Source organism: Lates calcarifer, linkage group LG13 (assembly GCF_001640805.2).
Source record: "Lates calcarifer isolate ASB-BC8 linkage group LG13, TLL_Latcal_v3, whole genome shotgun sequence".
In the NCBI taxonomy this organism is placed as follows: Eukaryota; Metazoa; Chordata; class Actinopteri; family Centropomidae; genus Lates; species Lates calcarifer.
In genome coordinates, this window is record NC_066845.1 from 25966517 (window position 1) to 25994071 (window position 27555).

At 43.3% G+C, this 27555-nt stretch overlaps 1 protein-coding gene across 3 annotated transcripts in view; it reads right to left on the reverse strand.

Moving 5' to 3' along the window:
- Positions 1–27555, reverse strand: part of LOC108881639 (spermatid perinuclear RNA-binding protein) — a 66126-nt gene that overhangs the window by 12454 nt on the left and 26117 nt on the right. For all 3 annotated transcript variants that reach the window (XR_007814441.1, XM_018673701.2, XM_018673702.2), the window contains exons 3-11: positions 24598–24827; positions 23209–23374; positions 19319–19463; positions 13927–14054; positions 11934–12029; positions 11657–11768; positions 8889–8986; positions 6580–6673; positions 6360–6425 (exon numbers count right to left, since the gene is read on the reverse strand). Coding sequence is in view for 2 of the 3 variants with exons in the window: in XM_018673701.2 (XP_018529217.1) it covers positions 6360–6425; positions 6580–6673; positions 8889–8986; positions 11657–11768; positions 11934–12029; positions 13927–14054; positions 19319–19463; positions 23209–23374; positions 24598–24827 (1135 nt within the window). In the remaining variant the exon portion in view is untranslated. The remainder of the gene's footprint in view (positions 1–6359; positions 6426–6579; positions 6674–8888; positions 8987–11656; positions 11769–11933; positions 12030–13926; positions 14055–19318; positions 19464–23208; positions 23375–24597; positions 24828–27555) is intronic.

Consider the following 27555-nt stretch of genomic DNA (forward strand, 5'->3'; position numbering starts at 1 on the left):
AGGCAGTTGATGGGGCTGAGCTGACACCGGCCCTGGTGTTACACTGATGACACACTCAGAGTCAGAGCCACTTCACACCTCCTCTCTGACAGGAGATGAGGAGAGCTCTCTGCTTCCCCTGAGCCTCTGAGCAGTAATATCTCACAGATGAATTGAAAATGAAACCGTGACACTCAGTGACATCTATTATAACAAAACTGCTGACTGTCTCCATAATAAATGATTTTTTTCTCTGCTTTAACTCCAACTTTGTGAACTGCAGCTGCAGAAGATTTGCTTCATTTTGTTGAGTCTGTAAACACTTAAAAAAATAAACAGACAAACTGAATTAAAATCAGACCTGACAGCTGCCAGCAGTCCTTTCACTCCACTGTGGGGTAAAGAAAGAAGCCTGAACCTGACTTTCTGAGGAAACTCTCTGAGGCCACAGGGGTCAGATGCTCCATAAGGCTTCTGCTGCTGTGAGATTAGAAGTTAATGGGCATCAGACTTTACTGTTGATCCTTCTAAAGCCTTTAAGATACAGTCTTTTCCCAACCTGGGCCACAGCTTATTTACAGTGCAAATGTTGTAGAAAGTGAGAATTTTACAGACTTTACAGTTATATTGTGCAAAGTTCACACGTGATGTGAACTTGTGTGAACACGTTAATAAAATATGTCTCAGGACGTCAGAGGCTCCACAGCACAGCCTGTCACAGCCTGAATATACAGCCATCATGTTTCTTTTAGTCTAATACAGTGTTTTTCTGGTTTGAGCTGAAGGTTTATGCGTTCAGTCTGAACAGGTTTGGTGACCTTTGCGCCCTTGAAACCCATCAACACAAGAATGTTGTGGAGTAACGAGAACTACAACTTCAAGGAGACACAGACTTTAACAGCTGTTCTCTGAGATACTTTAAAAGCTGAAATAGAGTTAAACTGCAGATGCAGCAGATATGATGACATTAGAGCTGCATATCAATTCAACTTCAGTGTATAAAATTCTCATGGTTCACAGCTGTCGTCTACATTTAATGAAAATTTGATCAGGCTCGTTCAAATCTGTCACAGCATTAAAAGTGAGATCTATCTACATACAAGTGCTCATTGAAGAGACACTGGGAAAGCTGAGATAATCAGTGTGTTATTTGTTCCGTGTGGTCAGCCACAGAGGTGGTGTTTCTGTAGAACAGGTGTCACTCAGAGAGCACTCCAGGCTTGTAAAGCAGCTACAGCAGCTCCTGCACTCGTCCTTTGTCCTTCAGTCACTGTGTGTAATGACTGTGAGGTTCTGACAGGCACTTAAGACTGAAGTGTGGTTCACTATGAATATGGATGGAGACGCCGTCTAAGATGAATGCGAAGGTGCTGATGGACAGCTGCTGGGAGGAAGAGAGGGGGAGGTGTTAATGTGTGTGTGGTGTGTGTAGTATGTGTGTGTGTGTTCGTGTGTGTTGGGAGGTGGTGAGATAATTGCGTGGCAGCAGCCTCCAGTATTAATCCCTCTATCTCTGCCTCCCGTCACCTCCTTTGAACTGGAAGCAGATGAGAGTTGCCGGAGACGATCGTCCCAGTGAGGGACGATTTAATTACTGTGACACCGACAGACAGGAGAGACAGAGACAGAGACAGAGAGAGAGAGAGAGGCTACAGCCATCAGGGGTCTGGTTAAATCAGACTCAGGGTTTCAGGGTTTCAGGATCAGGATTCTTGAGGCAGATCTGAACACAGCGATCGTACTCATGCAGACGAAAACAACTGCAGACCAGCTGAAAACCTTCAGAGGAAGTGGTCTTGGATCATATTCCCAACAAAAATGGGACCAACTATGAGGTTTTTGTCATTACAGATGCTCAGATATTTACACTGAGTTGTTTCCTCACTTTGTTTGATAAATTCCTCAACATCTCGGTGAGACTGGCAGATACAGGATGTCAGAGGTGCGTTTCCTCTTATCTAAACCTGATTCCTAACACCAACCAGTTTTTTGAGGCAAAAAATGAAAATACAAATACATGTGGCAACAACACTAGACAAACTTTCTGCAAAATATATGAGCAGAACAGAGCAGCAGGGGTCCACACAACACTGTAAATCAAATCCTGACAGCACCACATGATATGTCAGCCAAGAGATACGACAATATCACAACATGAACTTTTGAAATCAGGATGAACAAACATGGAGCAGACACAGGCACTAATGACAGCACCACTTCACAAAAGGCTACTGCTGACTGAAAACTACATTTGAACAAATTTCTATGAGACACTACAGAAAATCTTATAGGAGCATCGAGAAGCCTGCACTGCTCCTGACAGGAAAAACAACAACAACAATACAAATATAGCCTAGCTCAGCCACCTGAAAGCAGGGGAGCTGCACTGCTACTCATTCTGGCTTTTATAAAGACAGCAGAGATAGAAACCAGTGTGAATTATTTGTAGCATCAGATAAGATAAATCAGGTCTGTCCAGCAGTGAGTAAAGGTCATGTCAGCTCTGAAAATGGTCTAAAGTCGGATGTTTCTCTTACACTTTTCCCGCTCTCTTGATTCTTGTTTTACTCTCCCTTTTCTCTGGTTCGACTGCCGGTCGACAGGCAGGGCCGTAGAGGTGGAGAATAAATACTGAAAGCTTCCAAGTCATGGATAAGATGAAAATTTAATGTGAGGTTGGCCGATTAGGTCTGAACTCTGGAGCTGCAGATGGTATGTGACACTCAAGTATCTCTACAGTGCTGAGTTTGTCCATAAGAGCTGATGATGACTGGATTTTAAAGGGCACTCAGTGAGGACGGTTTTGCTGATTTGCAGTGAAGATGCCGATGCATCCAGGATAGAAGCGAAATGTGAAGTGAAAGGTTTCTAGACATCTAACTGACTTACAATCAATGTTTCAACATCAATAACTGCACTTCAGCGAGTAGCAGAACCCGCCAAATAAAATATAGTGATGCTGAAATGCTGCTGAATTACTCCTTAAATGTAAATGTAAATGTACAAATGGACAAATGCAGCACCAGTATCAATCATCCTCAGTGTTTTCTTATTTACAACAACAACCTGCAGCTTGTTTCCTTCCATGTCTATCATACATACGTCATAGTATTGTTTTATAACTGTGTAGGGTGAGGATTACAAGTTTAACATATACTTTATAAAGCACAATATACTTAAAATAAATATTATTATCGTTTATAATTTACTCATTATTCACACCTATACCTACATGAAAGGACAGAGGAACATTTGATCCCAGATATCACTTTCAAAGTTTCAAACCATTAACATCAGCACTAGATAAAATAATTTCTCAAATGAAATCCTCTACCTGTGTTGCTGATTTTATCCCATCTAAGTTCTTTGAAGAGATATTCTCCTGTGTTAGTCATTTTACTCTTTAATCATTCAAAGTTCTCTCATCTTTGGTAAGTTTCCCACTTGATTTAAACATGTAATCATCAGCCCCGACTGAAAAGACCTAACTCTATTACTCAGTAACTACAGACCAGTTTCTAAATCATCACTTTTATTTTATTTTAAATAGTTATCAGTCAGGTTTTAGAGCTCACCATAGCACAGAAACAGCCCTCATTAAGGTTTTAAATGCTCTACCTTTAACAGCAGATAGAGGTGAGTGCACAGTCCTGGAGTACTGCCTTTGAGATTGATCACTCCGCTCTTCTGCACCGTCTAGAAACCTGGGTTGGTTTAAATCTATTACATTTATACCTCTTCAACAGAACTCTCTCTGTTATCACAGGATGCCCATTTTAATAGTGGTGTTCCTCAAGGCTCTATCCTTAGCCCACTGCTGTTTTCAGTATACATGCTTCCTCTCAGTAGGAAAATTCAGAGCCATCGTATCCCCCACCGTTCTTATGCAGATGATACACAGTTTTATGTTTCAAACTTACAACCCCAGCAGCCTTGATGATCTGTTTACCTGTCTGAGTGATGTCAAATTCAATGATGTTAAGTCTGAGGTCATGATCAATGGTCCTACAAATTCTTCCGGTCTGAATCATAGTAAGTTTGTCTCACTGATCAATAAACATTAAGCAATCCGCTAGAAATCTTGGAGGTATTTTGTTGCACTTATGTTTTTTTCAGCTAAAAAACTGGATCAATCCTGCCTCCTACTGATTTACATAAGGTCATAGATGAATTTATCTTCTCCCCTCTCAACTAGTGTCACTGATATGAGCACATTATTTCAGTGTTTTTTGCTGTTTCTGTATTGATTTCAAAGCTTTTAAAGCATTAACTGGCCTTGCTCCAAGTTACATCATAGACTTATTGACAAGTTATTGATAGGTCTCGATTGTGACCTATCAATAACCTGTCAAACATTTTCGGTGTGAAACTCTTCTTAAAACATTCTTTTATCAGAAAGCTTTTAAGTTTGATGTTTGATATGTTGTTGTGTTTTATTATCCCACTATACTGACAATTTATATTTGTGTGTAATTATTCTATTACTCTCTAATTTAGGATCTGTTTTTCTTTAGTTTTTAGTCGCTGTTTCTAAATTATCTTTATATTAAATCTTTGTAACTTTGCTAAGGAAAGTGCTATATAAAGTTTTTTATTATCATATTATTATAACCTCAGTGTCTTTCTTTCTATTTTTTATTTATTTCATGTAACATCAGGGATCAATAAAGTCTTATCTTATTTCATTTCAGTTTCTTCACCACTTTTGATGCTGACAAAAATCTGAATTTCTCCTGACAACACAAACAGTTGAATAAACCTCTTTGTTGTGACCTGATGAAGACCTGGACGGCTGAGAAATGCTGGTGGACAGTTTGATGTCGACACTGTGCTGGACTTAAATCTCACTGACAGTAAGACACTGGCCCTCAGACCTTTTCTCACCCGAACACAGGAGCAGACTGATTCCTGATAAACTCTGAATCTTTCTTTCAGCACCAGCCTCCTGTCTTCCTCCTTCTCTTCCTTTTTTCCCTTTCACTCGCAGCTATTTGGAAATCTGATAACTTCACACAATTTTCTGCTCCGAGGAAACAGTTCACTTAAAAGCCCCTTTAAGAATTTTAGCCTCCTTCTTTAACCTGTTTCATGTGGCTGGGTGATATGATACAGCGATCAGCTGAGCTGGTGACACAACTCAGTGCACTGAGCTGGTTTCCTAATATGATCTTTGGAGATATCAGACACGACCACTGAATTTCAAACACTGTTCCACAACAGATCACATTCAGGCAGGGTCCAGGTATTTTCTCTCCTCTGACACAGAGACTGAGGCTCAAGTCTTTTGGCTCCACTGACTCACTTTTCCATTTTTTACACAAACCCCGTCAGAAAGCACCGTGTTTACATCAACTGTAGTTTACAGCTGTCCAGCACACACACACACACACACACACATACACACAGTGTCAGTGTCAACACACACAGCCTTTTGTCTTTGTCATTAGTTACAACTGAGCAACAAAGTCCTCAATCAATATCCACTTATCTGCAGTTAAGAGACAAACAATTACTCAGTTTTGTTGGGAAAGGCGAACACAGAGCCGATAGACAATATTTAGCTGTTTTTGTTCATAAAAATTCACAGTTTTTAATCTCAGCGTGGTGGATAAGCATTTTAAAAAAGCATTTAGAGCATTAGGGAGCACAAACCGGGATGTGGTCTCTGAAGTTTACAACAAAGAGTCCAAACAAACCGAGTCACTGTGAACAAACGTCATATTTTTTTCTGTTTATGCCAATCATCTGGTGGAGGATAATATCTTTGCAGCCAGAAGAACTTTCCAGAGTCCTGTCTCAGGGTTTTGAAGATGACAAACCTTCAAACACATGGACCTATTGTATTACACAAACTGGACTTCCTGTCTCCTGGATCGTATTCCTGTGCTGTTTCAGTCTGGATGTCTGATAACACTGGACACACAATAGCTGTCTTAGATTTTGCACTGTAGCACAGAGTTGCAGTTTGTGCATTTCTTTTCTTTGCATTGATTTGCTCTGATTTGCACCATGTAGGTGCAGAGGTGAACTGCAGGATTTAACAGTGAGAACCACGTCTGTGTTACTGTGTTTTATCAGCTTGGACTGCTCAAAACAAAATAATCAATTTCACAAAAAATGAAAAAAACACACACAGTGTGTTTGCTACGAGTGGGAACTGGTGGTTATTGTGAAGTGAGAACAATCCAGACATAACAAGGTGACATCAACATAACTGAATCATGGCTGATTCTTCTTAGTTGATCCTTCTGCCCTAAACTCAGTCTTTAATAAAAGCTGGCCAGATGAGTCAGTCTGCCTTTACTTATTTGTTTTCTAAAGGATTCTGATCTGAGGGAACCGTGAGTCCGTGAAATGAGCGAGTCGATGGTTAAAGTCACCTTTCATCCTTTTGATGAAGTCTCTGTCATCTGACCCGACGTCCTCCCGAAGCCTCTTCTGACAACCTGCAGAACCAAAACACACAGAGCCACATCAAACAGAGAGAGAGAGGACACGTCACTAAACATATCATCACTACTGTTAACGTATCCAAACACAGTATACACACATATATATATATCTACCAGACACACACTATATGAACACACAAACACACACCTTCTAACAGCCTTGGTGAGGGTTTGCTGGCGGGGAGAGGATCCATATTCAAGACCTTGTAAAGCTGTCCAAAGGCTAGGAGGCGTAACGCATGCTGAAAAACACACACACACACACACACAACAGACAGAAAAAGTGCACGTCACTGAAGTGGTAAAGCAACAGAAACCCCCTGCACACTCACAGGAGAGCAGAGGAATAAACAGGCTGCAACGATACCATTTATTCTCCGATCAATACGCTTTAATTATCGGGGAAACGTGTGCGAGTGGCCCGACTAATTCTGTTGGGAGAAACTTCATGCATTATAGAGGGGAGGAACAAACACTCAGTAAGACAAAAAGAAAGAATAATATTCCCTGATTTCCATTTCAGGCACTTTTCATCCAGCTCCAGAGAGCCACACAGAGAGAGGGAGGAAGAGATGAATTTGAGGATGTCTTCATATTTCTGAGCGCTGAGCCCACAGTTTCCGCCCGGGGGCAGACTTTGTTGTGCTGTGCAGTGGCGGCAGCAGCAGTGGGGTTGGTGTGGGTGTAAACGCAGAAGACTGTTCCCACGCTTATTATGTGGCTAATTAGGCTGCCAGTTCGTCAAGCCTCTGCAGCACTGAGGGGCTGCTTATCCGAGGTCAGAGTCCCGGCTTCTGCGGACACTCAGCTATTTATAGTGCTGACGTGAGCTCGGGGCTTCACCGGGGCGGCCGAGGACTCGCTTTAAATAACCCTCCTTCAATCAGTGTAACAGGAGGGAGCGTTACTCGTCAGATTTCCTGGAAGAAGTGCTGACTTTGGTGCGGTGGGCGGTGTGGAAGTGCACCCCAGCGAGATGTTTCAAGGTCTCACGAGTCCCTCAGCTGAGCCCGAGCTTTCCTCTCCCGGCCTGACTAATGATCACAGCTCAGTTCACTGAGTGTCTGCGGCTGGTTTTATGGCAGGAAAACAGGAAGGGAAGTTTTATAACGCTCTGAGGGGGAGATGTAAAGACGACGTCCAGAAAGCAGCAGTTCAAAGACTTACTATCACGGAAGTGAAGTAAAAAGTAACGTCTAAAAATCAAAACACATCTGTGGTTTCACAGCATCAATTCACCCTCAGGGAGAGACACTGCTTCTAAACAGCATTTAAGAGTCTGGACTATAAAGATCTCTGAAAAGATACTTACAAATTCCCAACTTGGATTTAAAACTCAAATCACACAGGAACTTTCTAAAGATTCTTCCACACAGAGTAAAATGAAGGTTTCATCGCTGCGTCTCTCATCTCAGATTTGATGAAGTTGAAGTTTGAAAGTTGATTTCCATTGGTGTGTTGATCGACTTCATCACCTCTGAGACCAGTAAAAACCAGGTGAGAGACAGAGGCCTGTGAATGGAAGCCTTTAAGGTTCAGACAGGATGATGTGGATGGGAAATGCCCACTCTTCCTTGAAGTGCCTTTGAGCAAAGCATTAAACGGCTCAGTGCCATCACGTGTTTATTTTCATTTGCCTGAGTGTTACCACTTATTGATCTGGATTCAAACTTGTGTAGTAATTTTAGACCAGCCAGCTGTACTTTTGAAAAATGTCAGTCTGGCCATGGCCTGAGGTGAAGTGCAGAGACTTCTCTCCTGAGGCTCAGAAGTTCTCACACAGACTCGGCCTCTGAAACAGAAACCCTGCTTTATTTCCAGAAGCCACGTTCTGCTGCTGCTGCATGTGTTTAAATGAGATTCAACAACATCTTTTGTTTGGTGAAAAACGAGCAGGACGGGGACACGATCCCCCTCTGGCTTCCCACCAATGAACATCATTTTACAGTGACTGATGTTCACACTAATGCTGCTGTGACCTTATTAAAACTGATAACTGTATACTCTGCATCCAGGCAGCATACTGTGCTGCAGGAGAAATAAAATGTATCTGCGAGCCTCCAGAAAGAAGCTTTGCAATGTCTGCAACATGTTTGAGTCATTTTTCTTCCCGGTGCGGCACCGTGTCCTCACACTGTTTCCACTGTGCAAGAAATTCAGCCACAATCTTTCAGCAGCTTCGAGCAGCTTCCCGTCTTGTATTGTGATAAATTTAAAGACGTCTCATTGGACTGTAGGAAACTGTGATCAACATTTTTCACCATCGTCCACACATTTAAAACTAAATGACTGATTAACTAATCTGCAGATTAACTAGAACTGAAAACAGTCATTAGCTGCAGCTCTGTTATGATGCAGAACCACTGTATAATCTTACTATTTCTTTCTGGTTTAAGATTTTACTTAAACAACGCCGTCAGCAGTAAAAGTGACGAGCTGCTCTGTAGACCGACTGACCTGCGCGCTGTGTGTGATGGCGTCGGCCTGCTGGGCGCTGAGGTCAGACAGGACGTCTGTAGGTTCCCTCTCACAGGGGTCGTGAACTCCCGGACCTCCTGTAAAGAAAAACCACGTCAGACCACTCAAACAACAACATACACTTTGACCTCAGCTTTATTTCACTTTATGGGAAAACAGCAACAAACCAGGGAACAAGCTGCTGAGGGAAACCCTGAACTGAATTTTAAAAATCCAGTCACGTCATCACAACGACTCACTCGCTACTCTGCACTGATCAAATGTGGGAGGATTAGAAAAACAGAGAAGGGTGGAGGAGAAAATAAATCAGAGAACTTCTTTCTATTTATTGGAGCTGAATAAGAGACATTTTTCACATGGACCGCTGTCGGATAAAAATTTGTCTGTGGGATCTGAGAAGATAAATGTTTACATAAAACAGAAAGTAATAATCCACTGTATTCAACTGTATTCAATCACTGCACCAACTTTTTCTGAATGAAATGAAAGAGCAGTTAAACTAGACCATCTTTCATGTTGCTGCGACTCCTCCGGGACTTTCTCAGGGAGGCCTAAGGGAATCTGTACCCCAATTTGGAAACCATTAATGCACTACAGAGTGGGAGATACTACACTGCATCATTGTTGACACTGCACAGTTTGCTGTGAATCTTGAGACACCCAGTGTAACGAGGTTGTAGCCAGACACCAGGGTTTCTAAATGTTTCTCCTGGGAATGAGAAGCGTTTTCTCTGCACGTCGGCTTCTTGGTTTATTTGCTCGCTCACTTTAAAACCTTGTTTCTATTCCCTCGGCTGATTTCTTTCTTCTTTTTTTGAACATTATAAATATACGATTTTTATTTGTTATCGTGCTGAAAGTGGAACAAGGAGCAGAGTTGTCTGATGTTTCCCTCAAGTTGCAGTCAGACTTTTTAAAAAAGTTGGAGCTGGTGTATTGTTTTATTCAAAGATCCATTTCCCATGATGCAACTGGATGTCAGGCAGTTTTACTCCATGGACTTTTCCAAACATTACCAGACAAACAATGGAAATGGTTGAATATACAAACATCCAGTGAGACTAAGAGTCTTCGATCGCACTGTAACCAAGCAGCATGAGACTGCACGGCAGTTTGAGCTAAATGCTAACATTAGCATGCTAACACGCTCACAATGACATTGTTAGCATGCTGATATTTAGCAGGTATAGTATTAACCATGTTACCATTTTACTTTAACATTTGCTAATTAGTGTCAAACAAGTGACGGGTTGATGGGAATGTTTTTAGGTCAGTTAATGAAAAAGAAGAGGATCAAAACCAACCAACCAGAACCTCATGGTGGCGCTAGAAGAAGACTTCCACCTCAGACATGTCATCCATGTCGTATGGTGCTGAATCTCTTTAGAAAAGTGCTTTAAAATATGTTTTCAAATACAAGCCTCCAATTCTGCTGATTCAAATTCCAAACTACATTGTTCTTTTTATTTTATTTAACAGAAGGAGACACGTCGTTCTTCAAACGTCCTTGCTGATTTTAATTTCAGTGTCAAACTGTAATTTCATTGCGCTGCTCTTTGAGCTGAGAGTCACTGACTGAGCTCGACTCTTACCACTGATGACTCACATAAATTAATTTCTGTCAGAATGAATTTAATCTTCTACAAGATTAAAACTGTTTAATGTATTGAACAGAAGGCTCATCAGCTGCTGCCGTCACGACAACAGTCCGTGTTCCTCAGTAACATATGAACCGTGCTGGATTTAAAAGACTCGTTTCCTCGTGATTCAGTTTCCTGCCAACATAAAAACCTTTAAACCTTTTAATGCTTATTGAGCCCTTGTTAGTTGAAAATACTGTTAAATACATGACTTCCAGTGCCAGGTAAAACAACCTTATGGTTCAAATGAACACCAAACTTGACTGTGCCTTCAGGTTTGATCCATGAAAATCTCACAGTCAATAAACGCCTCATTGCAGCAGCTCCTGCGTCTCATATTCCCACAGTGAGTCCTGGTTTCACAATCAGGACAGAGTCCACATCAGCTACTCTACGTTTTAAAACATGCACGATACTTTTGTCCAGCACCCTGACCACTGTAATATCCTGATAACTGAAGGACAACCTGCCTGGTTTTAGAGGTGGGAACACTAAAACCACTGCCCCCAGCATCTCACCACTGCAGAGCTTTTCACCGGCCTCAGTGACGTCCAGCAGAAAGCTGGGCACGCCCTCCCCAAGAGATCCTCCAGAGTTCACGTCCCCCGCTGATAGTGGCCTGGGCAGAGCTGTGCCCCCTCTCCCAGAGTCGTCTGACAGTTTGCCAGGATTTCTTTGAGGTCAGTCTGTCATCTGCAAAAATCTGACTGCAGTCTACGTCCTCTCGACACAAACAGCCAGAGAGCACAGACACTTTCTGCATCTCAAAGTGCTCTGCCTCTGTCAGCTCAGACTGAGTTCAGAAGTTACCAGGAGTGGTTCTTCTCTTTCTTTCAACTGCTCCTCTCTTTTTTCCTGCTTCTATCTTCCCACTTGATCAAGGAGTCCTACAACTTCAGCTGAACTTAGTTTCTGATTCTTCATCCAAGTGCTGCCTCCAAATTTCTCTTAGCAGATAACCATTTATACCAATTTTTTAAAGCGCAGTAACCACAGAGCTCATACACAGTGTTTGAAGCCGAGAGCTTTGAAGAGAGAGATAAATGCAAGACTAAATACAAACAGCGAACAGAGCCTGGAGGCTGCTGTGAGGGAGAGATGACTGACCCGGCAGGAGAATCCCTGAGGCGATGCACTCCATGACGCGACGCAGGGCCTCACCTGGACCCAGCGGCCGGTTACAGGTGGCGATGGCCTTTTCACAGATCAGCTCCAGAGGCTGCAGAGGGCGGACGGAGAGAAGACACTGAATGAATCACAGTCAGGATTCTGATGATTTTACTTTAAACTTGCTGGACGGTTTATTCATCTGACAGTTCATCATCTACTGAATGTGAGTTCTGGATGTTCCTGTGCAACAAGTGGGTCTGTGCTCGTCACCCACCCATCCTTTGAGAGGCTGCCACACAGGCAGTCTGTTGCACACGTCTCTGAGGATCCTCAGGACGATGACGCAGGACTTAAGATCTGTGACTCTGGCCTGAGGGGACAGACAGACAGACAGACAGACCTTAGTGACAGCATGAGGAGCATTTCAACAAGACAGTGAGTCTGACTGAGCAACTGCAGAATACATGTCCATAGCACTTTCCAGGCTGTGAGATATGGAGGAAGCACTCGAGGAGGACGTTTCACGACTGGATTATGTTTAATTTGATAAAGCTCAGTTCTGTTCAGGTTTAACCTCTGAGGGATACAAACATGCAGGCTGAAGTCAAACTCAGTCCTTTCTTTTCAATATAAAATTCTGGCATCAAGAGCAGAATTAAAAAACATTTTTTACTTTTGTTGATTTCAGCTTTATTGTTTTATCTGTAAAACTCTTTGCAGCAGGTGAAGAGTTTTTTCTTCAGTGTGTTAAAGCCTTCAGCTGTCTCCATCTGTCGTGTCTCTGTTAAACTCAGTCATGCTCACGTGCTCTATTCTGTATTTGCTTCAACAAAAAGTTGACTAATTATTCAAAGACGCTTGATGTTTTTCTTCATGTTCTTTTCTAAAAGAAACTCACAGGATAAATTCTCGTGCTGCCTCCTCTCTGCTCTGAGTAAATCTCTCTGAGTAAATTTTATTCCTCCATGCGTTGCCTCAAAGCCGTGACAGTATATGTTGAACATCCTGACAACTGTTTGGACTCCTCTGCATGTAGTGAAATGAATATTCATGGAAAAATAAAACATCGACCACAGCTAAAAGACAGAGCCTGAAGAAGAAGAAGAAGAGTAACCGACTGACTAAAAGAAGATAATGACATTATCATCAAAAACTAATCATTCCAGAGATTATTAACAATTCAATTTGCACCGGACGACAAATCACAAGAATAAATGAGGCGACTGAGTTCAGGTGTTTTCATTTAAACCTCACAGACGTGGTGACAGGTGGAGACGAATGTTATTAATTGTATCTGCAGTTGTTACAAATCAGCTGAGGTCCCCGGGTCGTATTAGCCCTGTCTGAGTGTAATGAAGCAGGATCCTCGTCACACTGCCTCACCTTGGCTCCACAGTGCAGCCCCTCACTCTGATACTACATTTATCTCTCCTTCCCTGAGGGGAGCTGCTCGCCGCCTCACCCGACCTTGACTTTCTCTTCCTTTTGCCTCCTCAGTTCAGTCATGACGGCCGAGCTGCAGCTCGTCTGAAACCTGGTTTGGTGAAGAATCTCTTCATGATCCCGTATCCCTCAGAGTTATACCCACTCTGTTAACTTCATCCTCTACTTTCACACTGGAAAGTGACTCTACAGTTTCAATATTTCTCTACAACTCGTTAGAACTCTAGAAACGTTCATATTACACTCTTACATCCCGGTATTTATGATATTTTGACTTTTTAAATAGAATTTCCAGCATTTTTTAGCTGATTTTTCTGCGCTAATTGAAAATGTGCATAGAAACAGACTCCTACAAATGACACTGTTAGGAGCAGCTGTAATTGATGGCTGGATTTTGCTCATTGTTAATGTCTTCTCTGGTCCAGGAAGTGTCATAGGGAGGTGGAGAGACCAGCGCTGCTGTGGTTGGGATATTAAAACACTTTGGTTTGAGTTCGATAAAGGTTTGTCAAATATTTTTGTAAAACATTCACGTCCTGTCCCAAAGTGCTTCAACACGACCATGAAAACATTAACAGTGTTTTAGCTGCAAGTAGCTGATATTGCAGGAAGATGAAAATGAAAATCGTTTGCAGACACATTAGGGAGAAACATTTGGCTGTTGTGTAAAGGTCATTTAATGAAAACAGTTGTACAGTTAAATTTGTGGGGAAAAGAATCTGAGTGGAATTAAGTTTCCTTTCAGATCTATTTGCTGCACGTTAAAGTTTACGATCTTTAGAGGCGACAGAGAGTGACTGTGTCGTCAGACCAGCTGTGCTCACCTGGAACCATTTGGCGTGTCGGAGTGCAGCCAGGGCAGCCCGGCACCTGTGCCTGTCCAGGACGTCCTCCTCCTCCTCCTCCTTGTCGTCCCGCTGCTTCTCCTTGTGGACGTCCTGATCGCCCTCCTCTGGAGAGAGGGACAGGATGAGACAGGACAGACTGAGCGTGACCACGCTGACCTGCAGCACTCACACACAGACACGCAGGCAGCAGGGTTGGACGGCTAATTATTAGGCAAACCCACTGATCTGACCGAATGAGCTGGGGGGGGGGGGGGAATTTGAGAGATTCCGTGATTTTTCTGGGAGAGGGGAGTTTCTCATGCACAAGGCAGGATCTTTCATAACATTGACAGGAGAAACCGGAGTAGATGTGAGCGCATGCGTCTTGCTGCCCGGCCGGAGGCTCACTCTAGATGCAGATCAGTGGCTGAAGGCGATGGAACACGCCAGATTAGTGTGTTATCAATTACAACGCAGGACGAAAATGAGAGCATGGCATCGACTCAGAACCAAAAGCCAGATTAAAGATTAAAATAAGACCTTAGAACACGGGCACATTGGATGGATTCAGAAATAGTGGCTCAGGAATGTCTGAGAGCGGGAAAAGGCAGGGCAGCTATTCTACTTCAACAGAAAAAAGTCACCCTGCTTTAAAGGCAGCTTGCTCTGCAGTTTTCTGGCGCGCCATGCTAGTATTTTCACTCTTGCGGGGTCGGTCAGATGTTTATGTTTGACTGAAACAGTCGCTCCACACCGGGTTCCTGTGGGGAGCACTCCTGCCATGACTGGAGGCCGAGCCATGGGAGAACGACAGCAGAAGAAGAGTGACAGCAGATGACAACGACAACATAAACATCTGAGAGTGAGAACGCCACCCTGGAAAGAAAGTGAAGGCTGTTTGTTCTCGGGAGCAGCTAAGGGGTGCCCACTGTGGGACAGTCAAGCAGACGAACAAAAGGGGGAACAGACTGCAGACCACACTGCAGAGCTCAGCGCTGAGGGCTCACAGGTTATCAATGACCTCCTCCAGGAAATATAAAGAGAGCGACCTCTCTGCAACTGGAAACATTATCTTTACTCTTCAGACTGCCAAGTTGCAAATATTAGATCTTGATAAATGTCCCATCACAGTGGAATCACTGCCATTATGGTTCAAAGAGCTCCAGTGAGCAGCAGCCAGCAGATATTAAATAATGGCTCTTTCTACAGAGCGGACAGGAACGCTGACGCAGAGCTTTAAAAGAAGGAGAGAGGAGGAACCAGTGGAGTCTCTAATTCCAAATATCTGCAGGATTCAGATTCCAATTCACTGGCAGCATGTGATTGATCAGCAGTAATGTGAGCTGAGCAGCGACGTGTGTGGTTTGGCAGTCTGTTGCTGTAGAGACCGTAGTGAAAGCTGAACAGGATGGAAGAGGTGGAAGACAAACGAAGGAGCTGATAAGAGAGACACAGGTTTCGTCCCGTGTCACTCCTCCTCCAAGACCGAGGAGTGAGGACCTTCGTGTTCTGCCCCCGGGACTTGTGGGTAATGTAATGTAGTGCTCTGAGGGGAAATCTGCAGGTAATGGTGTGGTTTGTCAAAGTAAGCTGGAGGAGTAAACTTTTTTAATCTAGCACTTTGAGCTGCACTCTTTAAGCTTTGCTTGCCTGGTGCAGCTGGAGACCTGAAAAACAAATGAAACTGGGAACTGAAGTGAAACCTGACAAAAAAACATTAAATGACTTTTCTCTGTTAAAAAAATACAAGAAGCTAACGTCACTTAAAGGTGTAGAAATGTTTCTTAGGATCATGGTCTTCAGTGCCACTGATGTTGGCAGGCTGAGTGGACTGATGCTGATTTGACTTGTGTTGTCAGCCCTTTGATTCTGGACTGGACTCAGTAAGATTTAAAGACTGTCCAGGATTAGATAATATCATATAAATCCATTCTGTGAGTCTATGGAGTCTCAAGTGTGCCACAGAGATGAAGAAAGACATTTTACATTCATACATTTAAAATAATAGAATTGAATTTGCCAGGTACAAACTGTATTCACTTATTTAGATTTTTTTAATTGATTTCAACTGTCGCTTTCTGATTCCATTGACTTTATTTTATTGCTTATTCAACAGAGACAATAAATAAAACATTGACACAGACAAAACCTGAGTAATGAATTGGTTGAAAAGATTCAACCAATTACGACTACTTTCAAAATTCTCTTTGAATCCCATTGAATTCAGGGCAGCAACTACAGTTATAATATTATAGACTATTCTGTCAGTTATTTCATTAATCAATTATTTCATCTATAGAGTCAGATAATGGTGAAACACATTTCACCATCTGCACTGTGCATAAATGTAAATGATAAATGACATTAAATTAACAGATTCATTATTTCTGCTCTAATTTATTTACTTTCTAACATTTTCTCTCGGCCAATCACAGTCCACCTCCTGACTGACTCGTCTCCATTTTCTGATCAGCTTTCATTTTAGAGTTGATTCTCTAATGATTCTTCATTGCAAACAGATCGCTGCCTGCAGAATAACGAGACTCATTAAACACTGAATTATTCCAGGGGCACACTCAGGACTCCACAGGAACAACAGGATTTTTAAAAAAGTATTTATGTGTTTATTCACTTTGTATTTTACTAATTGCCTTATTTTTTTCCTCCTGTAATGCAGATGATTTGTTGAGGCTGTTTCCCAGAGGCAGGCCACGGAGGAACCGTCACTCACAGGTCAGGACATACAGATAAGGACAACCCCCACTAAATTCTCCTTGACATCATCAGCTTAGGGGAATTTTGATTAGTGACCAGGACATCAGATTAATTCAATTAACACCGTTTTTACAACATGAAATTATGGGATGTCATTCTGAGCCAATAAAAATTGATCAACAGAGAACGGTCAGCCCCGGTAATTAAAGCAAAGAAGCACAGATCTGGACATGGGCTGCTGGGTAATGTAGTCATTTTGTCCTTTTAGTCTGTGTGCTCGGTGGTAGACATGGACCAGAATTTCATGGTGACCCAGAGAGAAGTCCAGTCAACAGAGGGAGGTGGGGAGGGGGGAGGAGGAGGGGGAGGTAGAGGAGCATGTCTGAGGCAGAGAGTGAGTGGGTTGGTTTGATTTGGTTGTCGGGGAAGCCCCTTGTACCCGGGGTTTCCTGCTGCTGGGTGGGGAGAGGGGGGCGCGCCTCGTCAGCAGCGGGAGTCGCAGAGAAGTGTCAATCCACACAGCGAGCCGACCTGCGGAGCTACGGCAACAAAACCAACAGTCAGTGAGCAGAGGCCAGCTACAGGAGGCACACGACAAAAACCAGGGGTCATCTGAGAGCCAGAGGGAATCAGTTAGACTGGTACAGGAAGATACGCTCTGCAGGTTCCACAAACAACCCTCATACTGCAGATGTTCAGAGGAGAAGCACAGATAAAGTTTCTATTACTTAACCAATGTGAATCCTTTTACATCACAATCAGTCCATCAGATTACAACCTTTATAATTACTGTTATAATTACTGAACACTGTTATTTCAGCTATAAGCTGACAATGAGATGAGCAGCAGAAGGTTTGAAATGTTGGTTTAACATGAGGTGAGCTGGTGCAGGGAGGAGAATAAGGAAACAATAGGTTTGGTACAAACTATAACGAGTGCAGCCTGCTTCTTCCTCCAAGAGCTACGTGTTGTGAATACTAGAGGTTCAGATCTTCATCTAGATTAATAATAAATAACTAAACACACAGTGCTGCATATTGTAGATCCCTGACACCCAGGTAACAGCGTTTCTGTCTTTGGTGTCTCCAGAGGGAGCAGTGTGAAGTCTGACACATGTCTTCAGTCGTGTCTCTTGAGGCAGAGTTAGAACAAAGTGAACTCATCAGACTTCTGCTCCTTATCTCTGATACAGGCTACAGGCCCCAGTCTATGACTCCACTGCTAACAGTCAGGCTGCATTGTGGGTAATGTAGGCACCAGGTTCTGACAATTAAAAAGAACATGTCTAAATCTCATCTTTTCATTTAAGTTGTTAATAAGATGAGTGAAGTGACGGACGATGTGCAAGATTGTTTCGTGTTATCACAGAGTTTGTGATCTGACACACCTCTTAATAAAACTGTTGTAAACGACTGACAAAAGAGAATTTTTCTTTGCTGTAATGAATCATCTTTGGCTGAAGACAAACACATGCTGCAGCCGAGTTACATCTTAAAAGTAACAGTGAGCATTTGTCTTTGTTCGTAAAAAGAGTGAGAAGAGATGAAAGATTCAATAATCATTAGCAGAGGTGCAGATATTTTACCAACGCAGGAACAGATTTTAAATCAACCCAAAACAAAGAGGGTTCTTCAAGGAACCTTGCAGGGATCTGAGTGAACCTACTTTAACTCTGACTTTTTTAAACGTAGGAAACCTCGTCAGCTCTGCTCTTGTTTGTAAACAGGAGAGGCAGAGTCTCGTTTATGGGATTTCACACTGATGAGACAAAAAAAGACAGAAACACAGAGTCCTTGTTTGTGCTGACAGGATGTTGAACCAGAGGGAGAAATGGTTTCTCTCCTGCCTCTCTTCTGTCGGCCAGAATCCATTTTTCTACCTTTTGTGATGGTTTGACTCAATCTTTCCCACCGGCAGCAGGAACCACAATGGGACTCGCTGTTCCATAATGGCAGCTCTTCACTCCTGACTCACCTTTCATTCATTTTTAATTTCATTCCCATTTGTGGGAGAAAACCAACACAGTGGAAGCACTGATGCCTTCAGTGCAGACACTTGACTGAACAAAGAGTTTCTCATCAATTTTTGGTCTTTTTTTTGTCACAGGAGATGAACTGCCTTGTTGGTGTGAGGGATTACTTCACTTAAACAACCACATCCTTTTCTTCAGGGATTAGTTTCCTGTAATATTTCTGTTTCTGTCCTGACCTGATGTCTGTTTTTAACATGGCTGCTAAAGGAACAGCTTCCTCTCTGAATCAGGACTGCTCAGTCTTTTCTGGTCAGAAATGCAGGATGACACAAGAGGACACTTGAGACAGACGTCTCCTTTTTCGCCAATCCCAATCCAACACAACCACCTGAAATCATCCCTCACCCGCCATCTGCTATTTCCACCACACTTTACCCAGATCCATATCATCCCTTCTCCTTTTTCCCCTGTTCTCCTCTCAGCTTTCAGCCCTCTCTGTGTATCATCCGCCCCAGTTTTACCCAGATGGTCTCTCATTTCTAGCTCAGGTTTCACAGCACGTTTAAACCTTTATATATTCCAGTAAGTGTCTCCCCCTCTCTCAGCCCTCTGCTGTCATGTAAAGGTCGAATATTCTCCCAAACAGGAGGCACAGGAAGAAGCAGGTTTAGCTGTTGGAGGAGGAGGAAGAGGAGTCGGTACCTTCTTCTGTGGTGCTGTGCTCCTCCCTCATGGCTAAGGAGGAGAGGGTGATCTTCAGGGTGAGTTGGGGGTCTTTGGTGCTGCAGACCTGGATAGCTGCCTCAGGCACGCTCGACCGCACCTCGTATTTGTCCTCCGTCATTGTCTGCAAGGCAGGGCTGCACGATTAATTAAAAATCGAATATCACAGTCGCAACATTGACTCTGCTGTTTGTAAAGAACAAGGTGCTGCTGCTCTACAGTGTTTAGGACGAGCTCTCAGAACAATGAGCAGAACAAAACAAATCCCTCATTAACAGCAAGCAAATCGATTCCATCAGGTGTGTGTGCAGATACACTGTGTTTCTATTAAAGCCCTGTCAGACATGCAGAGCAGTTTTACATGTTGTCTCATGCTGCTGTTAACTTGTTGTCTTGATAAATTCTGCAGCATTAATCCCATCAGTTCAGAGGTGGTAATCCCTCCCTTTCCCATTCACACCAACTGGGGACGTCAGTGATGAATCAGTAGTTGATTATCTGTCGTTAACTGGAAGCGACTGAGTGGCAGCGAGTCTCTCTGTCTCACTGTCTCTCTGTCTCACTGTCTCACTGTCTCTCTGTCTCACTGTCTCTGTCTCACTGTCTCTCTGTCTCTCTGTCTCTCTGTCTCACTGTCTCTCTGTCTCTCTGTCTCACTGTCTCTCTGTCTCTCTGTCTCTCTGTCTCACTGTCTCTCTGTCTCACTGTCTCACAGTCTCTCTGTCTCACTGTCTCTCTGTCTCTCTGTCTCACTGTCTCTCTGTCTCACTGTCTCTCAGTCTCTCTGTCTCACTGTCTCTCAGTCTCACTGTCTCTCAGTCTCTCTGTCTCTCTGTCTTACTGTCTCTCAGTCTCTCAGTCTTTCTGTCTCACTGTCTCTCTGTCTCACTGTCTCACTGTCTCTCTGTCTCTCTGTCTCACTGTCTCACTGTCTCTCTGTCTCACTGTCTCACTGTCTCACTCTCTCTGTCTCTCTCTGTCTCACTGTCTCTCTGTCTCACTGTCTCACTGTCTCTCTGTCTCACTGTCTCACTGTCTCTCTGTCTCACTGTCTCACTGTCTCACTGTCTCTCTGTCTCTCAGTCTCTCAGTCTCTCTGTCTCACTGTCTCACTGTCTCTCTGTCTCACTGTCTCTCAGTCTCTCTGTCTCTCTGTCTCACTGTCTCACTGTCTCTCTGTCTCACTGTCTCTCAGTCTCTCTGTCTCACTGTCTCTCAGTCTCTCTGTCTCTCTGTCTTACTGTCTCTCAGTCTCTCAGTCTTTCTGTCTCACTGTCTCTCTGTCTCACTGTCTCACTGTCTCTCTGTCTCTCTGTCTCACTGTCTCACTGTCTCTCTGTCTCACTGTCTCACTCTCTCTGTCTCTCTCTGTCTCACTGTCTCTCTGTCTCACTGTCTCACTGTCTCTCTGTCTCACTGTCTCACTGTCTCTCTGTCTCACTGTCTCTCTGTCTCACTGTCTCACTGTCTCACTGTCTCTCTGTCTCTCAGTCTCTCAGTCTCTCTGTCTCACTGTCTCACTGTCTCTCTGTCTCACTGTCTCTCAGTCTCTCTGTCTCTCTGTCTCACTGTCTCACTGTCTCTCTGTCTCACTGTCTCTCTGTCTCTCTGTCTCACTGTCTCTCTGTCTCACTGTCTCTCTGTCTCTCTGTCTCACTGTCTCTCTGTCTCTCTGTCTCACTGTCTCACTGTCTCTCTGTCTCACTGTCTCACTGTCTCACTGTCTCACTGTCTCTCTGTCTCACTGTCTCTCAGTCTCTCAGTCATGTGCACAGTTGCTGTCTGCCTTAGCTAGCTATCTGAGGCTAACGTCAAACTAGCATGTTGAGCAGAAGCAGAGAGAAGATGCTGGGTTAACTCAGGCTGGGAGCTCAGCAGAGAACAGAGAGCACCGTCCTTCAGAGAAGCCTGGAGGTTGTTTACGACTTTACTACACAGAGGAGAGGAAGCTCTGCAGTGTTAAAGGAAGTCATTACTTTCTGTTGTTCAATTTTAAACTCAAGTTTCTTGGCCTTTACTTTAAATTCACATCACTGCACTCACACAGCACTGGACTGTATTTCATTAATGATCAGTGATTAAACGATTACTGATTGTTAATGTGGCTGGATTTTACTTGAAATTTGAATCCCTGACAGGAAGTGTTGGGCTAATAAATCCTTATGATTTTACAATTGATGTATTTCTACATTTTATAATGAGACAGTCATTGCATGTATTTACAGTGAGGAATCACCTCAGTATAGTTGTTTGATTGTTAGCGACAGGGTTCCTGCAGATTAGAACTGTAACAGTGGAGATAATGAAAACAGTATTTCTGTTCAGACACTGTGAGAATGACACGACTGTCGTACTGATGGATTTTCATTATTTGGACTCTTATTTTACAAAGAAACAAACAAAACAAAAACATTATTGACTAACAACTCATTTCTTTTTGTCAAACAGGCCGATCAAAGCAGCAAAAGGCAGAAACAGTTGTGTTTACATTCAGAGTTTCCACCCCTGTTGTTATTACCAGACAATTCCCAGCACGCCAAACTATCTTGTTTTTCCTCAGCAGCCGTGTTACCCTCAGTGGCATGTTTTCAAGTGCATTCTCTCTATCTCGTCTCTGCGAGAAATGACCCCCATCCATCTCCCCTCTGCCTGTCAATCTCTCTCAGTTTGGCCCAGGAAATGAGAGCTTCAAATGGTTTCCTCCCCTGATGATGAAGCACGCACGGCAGCGATGGCAGGTAATTAACTGAGACGGGGGCACAGGAAGCACATTTAGGCTCTGTGTACGTCTGCGCAGATGCTTGGAGGAGGTGGGGGGTCTTTGGATAACGTTATTTGCATAGAGCTCAGAATTTGTGATGGGAATCAGTGATACAGTGAAATAACAGGTGAGAGGTGTACAGAGAGGGACTGAGTGGTCGGTGGTTGGGGTGTGAAGATTAAACTGCCGTCTGAGCTTTAGATGTCTCACAGAAGCAGAGAGATGGAGATGAATCAAACAGAGTCTCAGCAGCAGAGGACACTTCCTTTTCATTTCATATCCACTTCACATCATCTCCTCTCCTCCTCTATAAATAATCCTTTCATCTGGTTTAAGAATAAAAAACATTTTCTCCCTGAGAAATTATTCATTTCACCACAAAAGTCTCCAGAATATTCTGGGGACTGAAGATGTTTTGTTCCAAACTTTTCTCCACTGGTTTGTGCTGTTAATGATTTAAACATGTTTTGGGTATTTTTGCATCATTTTCTTTTAATTACTGAGGCTAATCTTTATCTAATGCTGATCTTACAGACTGTTTAGGATAGCTGTGATATAGGGATGGCTCATTATCTACGTTTTACTCGGCTGAATGGATCATTTTGTGACTACAGTCCATAACATTGGTGTCCAGCTGGTATGAGCTAATAAACCAGGTGTACGTAAATCACTTCTCACACATGTTGAGTAAACAGACCTCAGTCAGGAGAATCGCTGCTGATTTAACAGGGACTGCAGAGTTGTGAGGCTCGTGACACAAGATGATTTTGTATTTCCACAGTATGATGAAATTAATATAGTGTATCAGTATAATACACCTACACACTGCAAGTTTATGAGCAATCATTTTTAACTTTTATATCAGTATAAAGCTCTGCTGTGGACGCTGGAAAAAGAGGCCTTAGCTTGATTTGATTTCTGTGTGTTAATATTTATTAATATTAATATTTGTTAAAATGTAAACTAATCTGGACAGTGTTGTTCTGATTAGATTATTATTACTGACACATATCATTTACTGTGTATCTGAAATAAGACTATACCTCAAACACTACACAGCCTGTTTGTATGTGAGCTGCTGTGCCACTGGAGGTGTGGCTGAGTGTACCTGGATCTGCAGGGGCAGGTTGGCGCTGATGGTGTACAGCAGCAGTTTGGTGGGTTTCTCTCGGCACATCAGCACCAGTTCCAGGTCCATGTCCCCTTTGATCAGCAGGCCTTTGGCCACCAGGCCGACACGCGTCACCCCGCACAGCACTGACGTACCATCAGGCCTGAGGGCAGATGGATGACAGCCAGCGTCAGACTCTCTCACAGCTGATAACACACAAACACACTCTGCAGCCAGAGAGCAGGTTCTCCACCACGGCACGGTGGAGAATTTAGAAACCTCATTTCATAGACAGAAAACAACCTGATCTGGAAACAGCAGGTTCAAAACTTTCTGTATTTATCTATAGGGAGTGTTAAGTCTCTCATGACACACGCAGTAGGAAAACATTCACCATACAAGATTACAGACGTTCATGTTGCAGTTTCAGTCGTTTCAAATGTTTTCTCTGGAAGTTTTTTCTAAACCAAGTCAAACATTTTCTTTTTTTTTTTTTTTAAATATTTCTGTTCTGCAGTTTCTTCAGAGTTACAGCTGTGAACAACTGTTATTGTCAGATAACACTGGTCAGGCTCTCAGAGCTGGATTCTCATTTTGTTTGTTCAGGTTTTTAGATATCTGTCTCCAGTCTGTTACGACAGAAGTGAATGGATTTTCATTTGTGGTGCTAATATCAGTGAACGTTTCCTCCTCCCTCTGTTGTACTGGGTGGAGGCAGAAAGGTTTAAAGCCTTGGTAAATAAAACGGTCTGCTTGGTTAAATACTGCAGGAGGTAAACGAAGGCCATGGTAAACTGGACACAGACGGCAGGATGTACACAAAGTCTTGTTTATGCTACATCGTATGCTGACGTGTTTACACATGCAGACGACTTGTAGACCGTCCAGGACACGGGCAGACGACGAGATGTACATCATGAAGATTCAAAATAGAGAAATGATCTCTCACAGTTTGTTCAGGTTTTTGAGACAATGCATGTGAAATCACTTCATGTGTGTAATAACATTAATGAATTAACATACAAAAATACAATGTGTTTATATTTTCTGTCCTGGTTTTGTTTATATGAAATCATCTCGCCCCTGCCTCCACAGAGATGCTTTGTTAATACAGAACCTCTGTTTGAGTGTTGAGAATTTATGACTGTTTGCTGAGCTTGTTTAATCATCCAATCATCACACGTGTCCTCTGATGGAGATTTACAGCAGAACACGGGTTTATGAGGGAGACGATCGGTACTGTGCTGAGGAAACGGCTGAAGGTTCAGAAATAAACTGGAACAAGTAATAAATTCACTTCTCCTCACTGTGAAAACGCTGTGATGAGGAACAGTGTGACCGCGCTACAAAGTTAAACAAAATAAGAGCATATTCAGTGGGACGTACTTTGTCTCAGCAGCGTCTTCCTCCACCGCCTTGTCCCCCGCCTCGCTACAGGCCGAGGTCTTCCCTGAGGATTTGTTGAGGCCATCCATCCAATCAGAGACTTTCTTGAGGGCTCCCTCCACGGTGGACACCAGCGTCTGCACGGCCTCCAGCTCCTCCGGGGCCGGATAGATGCTGGCGTGCTTGGCCATGACATGGCGGTCGTCGTTTGCAAACGATCGGAACGACCTCTGGGCGGGAAAGAGAGAGACACATTATCACTTTTATTAGAGGCACATTTTCATCCCAGATGATGCGTTCAGAGGACGTTCAGAGAGGAAACACGTCCACTGATGGACTTCAGTGGGCTCCTGCAGAAATCAAACCTGTGGCCTTTACAACTTGTGACCTTTGAGATGATGTGTCTGCCTCATCATTATCACTAATCAGCATAAATGTCATCAGTGGGAATGCTGATGGTTGGTAAACAGTCAGTGAGCATGTACCGACTTAATAAGTGAAAAGACCCTGACGTTTGATTAAAGTTATTTCTCTCTACAGTCGCAGACACTTTAAGACCAAAGAGGAAACGATCAAAGTTACAGTTAAAGAAATGTTCTCAGCTCTAAATAAATTAGAGCTTCTCACTTTAAAATGTCACTTATCTGCTTTACCAGGAGTGTGTGTGTGTGTTTTGATCGTGTTTGATTGACAGACACTTCCAACGTTTGCATTCACAAAACATCTTAAAGCTAAAAGCAGCACCTAGCTGTCATCATGTGCAGAAGACTGTTTAATAAAAACACAACGAGAACATTTTGTAACGCAGTCATCTCGCCGACAAACACGACGATCACACTGGGAACCAACGTTTTCATCTCGCACCACTTTGCCAAAGAAAAATGAAATTATGCAGCACTAATGAACTTGGAATATCACCAGTCTGTCCACAGAATTAAACATCAAACCACGAATGCAGCTTCCAAACCCAGCACCATCAGACAGTTCATTACATTCTCATTAGGATATTCTGTATATGAAGCGCTTCATGGCCGTCATCTGGTTTGTGGTTCCACCTCTAAAGACCATCAGAGCAGGAGCGCCCCTCTGTCTTAAAGACTCATCTCCTAACACTTGTGCTTATGCTGCATTTTTATCCTCGACTTCTTGCACCTTGTCTGACTGAGCAGGTTTAGTGTTTACTCTGAGGTCTCCTCATGCACCAAAGGTTAGTGTTGTCCCTCACTTAAACCATACCAGTGTAACGTTCAGGTGCCCACGTACTTCACTAACCAGCTCAGATGGAGCCATGTTTTAAAGGTCATCAGTCCTGAATGATCACTTCACTGATTTTATGGTTAGAAGAGTGATTATCATTCACTCTGGATGATTACAGAGAGAGCGATCTGAAACTTCAGTGAACTTTGAACACACTGTTTTAAATTCAGCGCCTGGCGTTGTTTCCCTCAGCTTCCTCCTCAGACGTTCTGCTGCAGAAGCAGAGGAGCTTGTTTTCGGTGTCAGAGACGCTCATCACAGTCTGCGCCGTGACAGCAGCACCTGAAGCGACCTGTGCTGCTGCCAGTCTGCGCGTGGCCTAGATACAGCCGGCGTTACTTAACATTAACATTTATGACATGTACTTAGGGATAGAGCCCATCACTCTGAGGGGAGAGAGAGGGGAAAAAAGGCTGATGTGCAAAATTAGCTCGGTGCTCTGTTTTACAAGCCTGAGAGCTTCAGTCCGCCGGCAGAGCATCACACCAGTCTTTCAGTCCAAGGTCAAACTGCTATCTCTCTCAATCATCCTTCCCTCTTCAACTCTGATCCTCTCTTTCCCCCTGTTCTCCTCCTCCCTCTCTCCCCGCCTGCAGCGTGTAAGCACCCCTCATTACGGTGAGTTATTTATGATGGTGCTTTAATAATTCATGGCCGCGGGTTCTCGGGGGCTTGTGCTGGAGTTGCGAGGGTCATTCATCACGACCTAGCTAATCTCTCGCTGAACTGCCGGGGGCATTCGAGGCTGTGTAGCGGCAAGTGTGGGCAGCGTCAACAACCACAGCGCACAAACGTACACACAAACATTAACAAGATCTGAATGAAAGATTAAGACTTTCACTGATTCTGGATCCCGGCCCGGCTCCGCGTCAGGCTGGTTCCTTTTATTTGTTACCTACAAGACAGCTGGGAGTTCAACCTCGCATCGCAATTAGGAGATAATGACATTCACTGCTTTAATTAATTGCATTGCAGGGTTTGTCGGTGGATGCCGTTTACTTCCATCAGAAATGATTCCTCCAACGTTTCTTTTCTCGGTAAAATCACCTGACATGTGGGGTTTCAACCAGCCTGCTTTACTGCAGTGAAGCCAGCAGAGAAACAGCACAAAAAGAGACTTTAAAATGAGATTTTATTTTTCACATATATTTCTAAAAAACACTGGTCTGCAGCCATGAGCCTCTGAATAACATAAATCATGTTATATACATGAAAAAGAGTGTGTGTGATCAGATTACCTTCAGCAGCAGGTAAAACAGAAACATAGTTCACACTGAGGTAAATAATCACTGCTGTGTTTAGATGATACTTTGATAATCACCTCATCATTCACCGGCTCTCAACCTTTAATCAATATTCAACAGTTTCTCCAAATGTGTGCAGAAAGCCAGAGTAAAAAATTTGGCAGCATGTGTAGAGACTGAATGTAAACATGGTGTGAGAACAGTTAGAGGACAGTTCAGCTGAACGATCAGAGACCTCAGGGTGGATACTCTCCAGCACAAGAGGAAGCTTGTGGTCCAGACTTAACGTGTGTTGACTGAGTCAACGCAGCACCGACAACAGGAGGCTTGAAATGTGGCATCAGAGGAAAATCACATTTTTAGATATTAAATTTAGTTTTTATACAAATCAGAATTCTGATACTGTGAAAACAACAGTCTCATATTGACGTGTTTAGGATTCATCAAAGTTTAAATG